The sequence below is a fragment of the Cannabis sativa genome, chromosome 3, assembly GCF_029168945.1.
Source record: "Cannabis sativa cultivar Pink pepper isolate KNU-18-1 chromosome 3, ASM2916894v1, whole genome shotgun sequence".
Lineage (NCBI taxonomy): Eukaryota > Viridiplantae > Streptophyta > Magnoliopsida > Rosales > Cannabaceae > Cannabis > Cannabis sativa.
In genome coordinates, this window is record NC_083603.1 from 65,444,195 (window position 1) to 65,452,534 (window position 8,340).

An 8,340-nucleotide genomic window follows, 5' to 3' on the forward strand; every position below is an offset into this window, starting at 1 on the left:
TGTAAATCATCTATATAGAGGATCATTGATCAAATTAGGATTATAACAATGGATAACTAATGACGTATCTATATCGTGGAACATATAGAGCGTTCTATATGACCGAGAGTGCAATTCCAAGTTCTAAGAGTGGATTCAATAAGGAATTAATAAGTTAGGGAATTTACTTGGTAAATTCGGTTCGACTTATTTGAAGCTCGGTTATATAGACCCATGGTCCCCATACTAGTTGAGACCATACTGCTTGTAAGACTCAGTTAATTGATTTTAATTAATCAATTATAATTCTAAAGTTAGACTATGTCTACTTTATGAATTTCCACTAAGCAAGGGCGAAATTGTAAAGAAAAGAGATTCTAGGTTTATTTATTAATTAAGATACTTTATATGTCTAAATTAATAAATATATTAAATGGCAATATTATTTAATAATTATTTTTAAGTTATTAAATAATTAGAGTTGGCATTTAAAATGTTAAATTGGAAAATTGGCATTTTTGAGAAAATAGAAATGAGAAATAACAAAATGGGAGTTGCAAAGTGAGGCCCAATTTCCTTATATGGGCCGCTTACTATGCATAGGCTTTTATCATTTTATTTTTCCATTATTTTAATGCCACACAATTCTAACCTAAACCTAGAGGGCATTCTATATATAGAAAGTAATGGCTTCAGGAAACAACACACAATTGCATCTCATTCTTTTCAGAGAGAATTCCTGAGCGCCACTTTCCTCTCTATTTTCTTCTCTAAATTTCGAAATCCCTTGAGTGAATGAGTAGTGCCCACACACATCAAGTGGTACCTCAATCATAGTATGTAAGACTATAGAAAATGAGCATCAAAGAAGGAGAGAAAGAGATCCAGGTTCAGATCTTGATTATGCTCTGCTACAGAAAGGAATCAAGGGCTAGAGATCTGAATGAAAGGAGTCATAATATTCTGCTGCACCCAATGTAAGGTTTTCTTAAACTCTTATGTGTTTATTTCATTGTTTTAGAATTCATATTAGGATGTTAATAAAGCATACTTAGTAGTAAATCTAGATCCTGGTAAAATATTTCCAACATTAACTGTCTTCCTATGTAACTATAAATAGAGGCAGAATACACTGAAAAAGGGACCAAAAATCCTTTAGCGAAAGAACCCTAGTTTGTATCAGAGAAATATAATAAGAAAGACTCGTGGACTATGTAGAATTTTAACTGCAAAACTACGTAAATAGCTTTGTGTTATTTCTTCTTCTTTTACTACTATTATTTCTATGCAAATCAATCACAAAATAGGCTTTAATATCGTTAACGAAAATTTGCGTTAACAACTATTAAGAAGTAAAACGATAATTTCTTTTGAGTTTGGCTAAACTTGATAAATGATAGAACGTTCATTTCAGTAATTATATTAGTTTACTGAAATATCATTTACTAGTAGCTAAGTGTTTGAAGAATAAAATGCATTGAAGGATAAAACGGTAAATTTATCCCTACTCGATGTAAACCGTCTATAGAGGATCATTGATTGTTTAGATCGGAATAATAGATGATTCCTAGTGTATCTATATTTGGTATATAAAATGTTTTATGTCTGAGTCTATAGTGGAGTCAAGAAAAATTAATATGTAAGAAAATTTACTTGTAAATTTCGTATCTACTTATTAAGAACTTGATGGCCGCGTATTATGTAGAATAATATCATCTTGTAAACTTAATTAATTAATTTATTTAATTATTTAAAATTTAAAAATTCACTTCACTGTATCAAATTTTCAAATTTTAGAGATTGACAAATTGTTGGGAGTGTCTAAGTAAAAGTTTCTCAAATTACTTAAAAGGCCCTTATCCAACTCACATCTCACGGGTACTCATAATTCATCGAACTCCGAAAGAAATATTTATCATCATCTACCGCAATTCAACCAAACCAAATTTTCCGCCACTTCACCAAATCACGCATATTGTTGCACCAGCTCTTCTCACGTGCATACCAGCCCTTCAACATTTCTACGTGTAATTACAATAACAATTATTATTTATTTTATTTCTTTGTTCTTATATAGAAAGAAGTATTAACTGAGAAAAACACTACAAGTAGACCATATCAATTCCACCACTACATCTCACCTCGCCCAACAATGCCGTCAATCTCCATAATCCTCCTCTCCATACTATTGGCTGTTGGAGTGTACAGTCTTCTCAAGAAGTTGCGAAGCAGAGGATCCTCACTCCCCCTACCTCCAGGCCCACGACCATGGCCCATCGTCGGAAACCTCCCTCACCTGGGCCCAGTTCCTCACCAGGCGATAGCGGCTCTGGCTCGGAAACACGGTCCATTAATGTATCTCCGATTGGGCTTCGTGGATGTGGTGGTGGCGGCCTCGGCCTCGGTAGCGGCCCAGTTCCTGAAGGTCCATGACGCCAATTTCTCAAACCGGCCGCCAAACTCTGGGGCCAAGTACATCGCTTATAACTACCAGGACCTAGTTTTCCGTCCGTACGGTCCACGCTGGAGGATGCTCCGCAAAATTAGTTCCGTACATCTTTTCTCCGCCAAGGCCTTAGACGATTATAGATATGTTCGCCAGGTTCGATTATTATAACTTTCTTCCTTTAAACTAATTTACATACATAAACATATATAACGCTACTTTATCTAATCTATTACTTGTTACTAATTAATTGATTATTAATTTCTTTTAGAAGCGTACTGTTTATATTAATTTTTGAGTTAGATACCTGACCCCACACGCACCCTAATTAATACCTTCTATATCGCTATATAGCCTCAATACACCACTTGAGCTATACAGAGTATCTAGGATTACCTCCTAGTTACATATATGAATCGTATTAATATAGGTCCGAGCATCTCTGTATATATATAAATCTATTTAATGATATAATTATATTGCTCAGCAGGAAAGAAAAAAAGATACCATATATTTAAATTACAAATTAAGGGTCTAATATATATTTACTTATATATATATTGTATATATATTAAAAAAAAAAGTCTTTATATATTTTGCAGGAGCATTATAGGATTATGTTTTTCTTTTTTACTAAATTAAAATATGTAAGATATCAGACCAATAAAACTATGTATATATGATTTTCTTTTTTACTAATATATTGTTTAATTGATAAAGTTTTTTCTCCGAGGTTTAAAGATACTCAATTTTAATGAACTGTTGTCTTTGAGTGAGTTAGAACCTTTTTTTTTTAAAAAAAAAAAAAAAGAGGTGACAAGTGTACTTATTAAAAATAAAATATCATTGTATAAAAATAAACCATTTTTTTTTTTGTGTCAAAAAAAAAAAAGGTTTATTTTAATACAATGATAACATTGTATTTAACTAAACGGATACTTCTATTATTTAATAAGCACCCACATTTTTTTTTTCTCTCTACACTCTGTTTCAAATAAGTTTTAAACTTTGCTTTCAAAATTTTAAAATACTTGTCAATAAAAATGTTGTAATGCAAACATTAGTATTTAGCTGCAATTTTACCAACGTTTTCTTTTTTAAGGCAATTTGTATGAAGTTTGAAAACAATGACATTTTTATTTATGAGTTGTAACTTTACTTTATTTATATAAACGCCTTTTTTAAGGGAAAAAAAAAGAGAAAATTATTACATTTTTTTTCTAATATTATCCTATTAATTAGGATATGATATTCTGTCAAAAAGATACATGCAGTTTCTTTTTTAATTAGAATTTTCGTGTACTAATTCTAGCAATTGTGAATAATGTGTGCAGGAAGAAGTAGCAATGTTAGTAAGAGCACTAGTAGAATCAAGAGACAAAGTAAATTTAGGGAAATTGCTAAATTTGTGTACAGTGAACGCCTTAGGGCGAGTGATGCTAGGGTATCGAGTTTTCGGTGATGGAAGCGGGAAGAGCGATGCAAGAGCTGATGAATTTAAGGCCATGGTGATGGAACTGATGGTACTTGCTGGAATATTTAATATAGGAGAATTTGTGCCAGCATTGGAGTGGCTTGACTTGCAAGGTGTGGCTGCTAAGATGAAGAAGCTCCATAAGAGATTTGACACTTTCTTGGGGGCCATTATTGAGGAACATAAGACCAAAATTGCTCAAAATAAACAACAAACTCATGACTTGTTGACTACTTTGATTTCCTCAAATGAAAATAGTGAAGATGAAAGTGAAAAGCTTACGGATACTGAAATCAAAGCACTTCTTTTGGTACGTATACTCTCTCTTAAATAAACATTTAATAAATGGACACACTTAAAGTATATATACACATTATTTATACATATATATGACTTTATTTCAGCGAGGTAAATGGGTGTGCGTTATACTGTCAATTTAGAAGTTAATTTTTGTGGTTTTAACTTTTATTTCGTTTAAAACCTCTCATGGATACAACTTTACAAAATCATGTAAAATAATTATTTTTATGGAATGTATTTGTTTAGTATAATTTTGTTATTGCTAGTCCTAATATTATGACCACACAAAATTTGAGACACTTTTCAACCAAGTATCTCTATTTAAGATTCAAAATGAATTATCATGCAAGTTTATGTCACATTTTGTGTGTAATTTAGTAGTTAGCAGGTATTAGAAATCTAATTACACTTTTACAAAATGATTGCAGAATATGTTCACAGCTGGTACTGACACATCTGCAAGCACGGTGGAATGGGCCATAGCGGAACTCATCAGACACCCCAACATCATGGCCCAAGTCCAAGAAGAGCTTGATCGTGTGGTGGGCCGAGATAGGCTCGTAGGTGATATGGACCTAGCCCAACTAACATATCTTCAAGCTGTTGTGAAAGAGACATTTCGTCTACACCCATCGACTCCACTGTCCCTTCCTCGGATGGCAAGCGAGGATTGCGAAATAAACGGTTACCACATTCGCAAGGGATCAACCCTTCTAGTTAATGTGTGGGCAATAGCTCGCGACCCAGAACAATGGACTAACCCATTGGAGTTTAGGCCCGAAAGATTTTTACCCAATGGTGAAAAATGTCATGTAGACATTAAAGGTAATAATTTTGAAGTCATACCATTTGGTGCTGGACGTAGAATATGTGCTGGGATGAGTTTGGGCTTGCGCATGGTCCAGCTACTCACTGCGACCCTAGTCCAGGCCTTTAACTGGAAGTTACCAAATGGGCTAGTCACTGAGAAACTGAACATGGATGAAGCTTATGGACTCACATTACAACGGGCCGCACCATTGATGGTAGAGCCCCAACCCAGGCTAGCCCAACACTTGTATGGCGCATAATTTGATATTTGGGTAGTAGATATGTTAAAAAATAAGTTATTACATTTACACCCGATTCGATGATGTATGATTTATGTTAGATAAGTTTATTTGCCTACCTTATCTAGCTTATGGTGCACTACTTAAATATCATAATAAAAGAAAGGGAAACGAGAAATTTTCGCAATATAAATACTTTTTTTTAAAAGAATTGGAGGGTCGGCCAAGAGCCAACCCTATAAGTTTGGCATATTTAGACAAAACTCTCCAAACATAAGTCCTCTTTTCCTATTCACTATTCTATTAGAATACTACTCTTAAATGTCAACTTGTACTACTAATGTGTACATAAGTGTAAACAAGACATATTTTTATTGGTCCATACAATTTTAATTATTACAATAATATAAAATAGAAAATAATTTTAAAAAAACCATTAAATTATTAAAATATTTAAAAATAAATGAAACAAATTAATATATGTTATGAATGACTACGGATAGATATGTAGTATACTCTACATGATAAACCTACAATACTCTAGAATAGTATTCAACTTGTAGCAGTAAAGTATAATAATTATATGCATATACATGCATGTATACTCTTATATATATGTATAAGTTTGATGAAGAAAGGTGAAATGAAGAAAGAGCATAAAAGAATACAAGTATTATTACTCATATTTGTCTAAATTTATAACACGTTATCAGCACGATCACTCTATCTCATCATACACATATAGGTACTCTATCTTTTATACATATATTTCAATTACTCTGTAAATATATTTTATATTAATTTAAACATCTAACACAACATTTATTATTATAATATAGAGAATATATACATTGTTAACTTCTAACATAATTATTATTATTATAACTAAATTAACTTCTAACATAATAACTAACATAACATCTAAGAGATTATTATTATTAATCTAACTTCTAATATATATTATTACTCTTTATTATTGTTAATCTAATTTTAACATATTACTGTGAATGGAAGGTAATACCTCCTAATGCTTCTATATATATAAATAAATATAACAATATATTTGTCATTATTTACTACTATTTCATTTCCAATTGTTATTTCATAAAATCAAGAGCATGATCACCATTTTTTGTTCTTCTTATTCTTACTATTCAATAACGGCTATATTTTCTCTCTAAACTGCCATTACACTATTCACCAACGGCTATTTGTTCTCCAACCTCTATTTTACTATTCATCAACGGCTATATTTTTTTCTATAAATACTCACTCAAAATTTTATAAAATCAACTCTTCATTCGTCTTCTTAGTATACAAAAAAAAAAAAAAAAAAAAAAAAAAATCTCATAATGATTAATCTTGATCTAATTTTTTATTTTGTATCTTTATTTCAGTTTATTTTATGATATACTTTGTAGAAGATGAAGTTTTTTGGTTTTTCATTTTTTTTCCTTATATTTGGTTTTTATCCTCTCTTACTTCTTGCATACCTTGTATCCACTTTGTAATTTTTTTCTCAAATATTATGTCTGTAAACGTTTGATAATAAAATCTAAGTTGTTTTTTTTTTCGGTAGTCTGTTATAGTTGCTACCAAGTAAAATCTTGTGAAGAATGAATTTGCTGCACTTGATATCATGGAAAAAAATTACATGTCTTGGATTATTGATGTTGAAATGCATCTAGAATCAATGGGCCTTATTGATACCATTAAGGAGATAAATAATGCAACATCCCAAGAAAAGGCAGAGACAATGATTTTTCTCCGTCGACATCTTGATGAAAGTTTAAAATATGAATATCTTACTATAAAAGATCCAAGTGCATTATGGAAAGATCTTAAAGAAAGATACGACCATCAAAAGGATGTTGTTCTTCCAGGCACACGTGATGAATGGAACGGTCTACGTTTCCAAGACTTTAGAAAGGTCAATGATTATAATTCAATAATGTTCAGAATCGTTTCTCAACTAAAATTCTCTGGGCAGAAAATCACAGAAGAGGAAATGTTGGATAAAATGTGTAAAGCCCGCTTAGTTAATTTGGAAATTAGCAGTTATTTATGTTAATCATGAAATTATTTATAGCTATTTAAATAATTTAGTATTGATATTTATGGAATTCAGATGTGCATGAGTATGTTATCAGTAGCTTTTATATTTCGCATTTCCGGTGTCCGGTATTTTGGAACGCGGCGTTTGGCTCAGTAGAAATCACAACTTAGTATGTTAGTATTTTGGGGACGGGTTTTAGACATTGGGAATGTCGGGAATGGCCGGGAATTTAGAATGTCCCAAAAATACCCCCCCTTTAGTATAATTTTTGTGATTTTATGGTGGAGGGGCAAAATGGTCTTTTTGCCCCATTAGTGTTTTGTCTTATATGAGTTTATTAAATAAAATAAATGTTTATTTATTTAATTGCTTTTGGCTGAAATGGGTTTAATAAAATGGCATTATTCTTCATTTCTTTCTTTTTTCCAACACTTAGTCATTTTGAAAAGAAAATTCCAAAAATAGAAAAAACTCTCTCTCTCTCTCTTTTCCTCTCTTTTCGGCTGAGCTTGGGGGTTCAAAGCTGGGAGTTTTGGTTGTGAATTCAAGTCATTTTAGCAAGAGCAAAGTGAATTTTCTTTAAGGTAATTCTTGGCTTTAATCTCTTACTTGTTTTTCTTGAAAAAAATGATGAAAATGGATGAAAATGCATGTAGTTTTGGATGTTGTTGGCTGCTGTGTTTTGTGATTATTTTGTGTGATTCAAGCATGTTAAATTGATAGGAATTAAGCTATGTTGAAGCATGTAGGTTAGATTGTTAAGCTTTTAGTTTTTATGTGAAAAAGTATGAATTTTGGAAGGAAAATGTTGTGATTATTTTCTGTGTTGTTGCTGTTGTTCTTGTTAGTTTGCAGAGGTGATATTATGCTTAGTTATGTTGAATTAAGTTGGTTTGCATGCTTGTTTAGGTGGTTTGCTCAAGCTTGAGTTTGGAACTCAAAGCTTGAGCTCCAATGGCAAATTTTGTATTTGTGGTTTCTGGGTAGGTTTGTTGCCTTGGATTTGTTCTTTAGGGTATTTAGAACAGGTCTGGAA

At 31.7% G+C, this 8,340-nt stretch overlaps 1 protein-coding gene and 2 long non-coding RNA genes across 3 annotated transcripts; 2 read left to right on the forward strand and 1 right to left on the reverse strand.

Moving 5' to 3' along the window:
- Positions 1-1,676: 1,676 nt before the first annotated feature.
- On the reverse strand, positions 1,677-2,254 carry LOC133035837 (uncharacterized). Its single transcript, XR_009686957.1, has 2 exons — positions 2,121-2,254; positions 1,677-2,000 (listed from the first exon to the last, which is right to left on the reverse strand). It is a non-coding gene; the product is annotated as an uncharacterized LOC133035837 (long non-coding RNA).
- On the forward strand, positions 1,854-5,435 carry LOC115709933 (flavonoid 3'-monooxygenase). Its single transcript, XM_030638196.2, has 3 exons — positions 1,854-2,581; positions 3,760-4,209; positions 4,628-5,435. Exons 1-3 carry the CDS (start codon positions 2,132-2,134, stop codon positions 5,267-5,269), a joined length of 1,542 nt encoding a protein of 513 aa, XP_030494056.2. The 5' UTR covers positions 1,854-2,131; the 3' UTR covers positions 5,270-5,435.
- A 316-nt stretch (positions 5,436-5,751) lies between these two features.
- LOC115710558 (uncharacterized) lies at positions 5,752-7,715 on the forward strand. Its single transcript, XR_009686696.1, has 2 exons — positions 5,752-5,993; positions 6,828-7,715. It is a non-coding gene; the product is annotated as an uncharacterized LOC115710558 (long non-coding RNA).
- Positions 7,716-8,340: the final 625 nt, after the last annotated feature.

Bases quoted from the DNA above. Each gene is read 5' to 3' on its own strand.
- LOC115709933 (XM_030638196.2), top strand. From the start codon at position 2,132: ATGCCGTCAATCTCCATAATCCTCCTCTCCATACTATTGGCTGTTGGA. The intron at 2,582-3,759 runs GTTCGATTATTA...TAATGTGTGCAG, and splicing joins ATTATAGATATGTTCGCCAG to GAAGAAGTAGCAATGTTAGT. The intron at 4,210-4,627 runs GTACGTATACTC...AAATGATTGCAG, and splicing joins AAATCAAAGCACTTCTTTTG to AATATGTTCACAGCTGGTAC.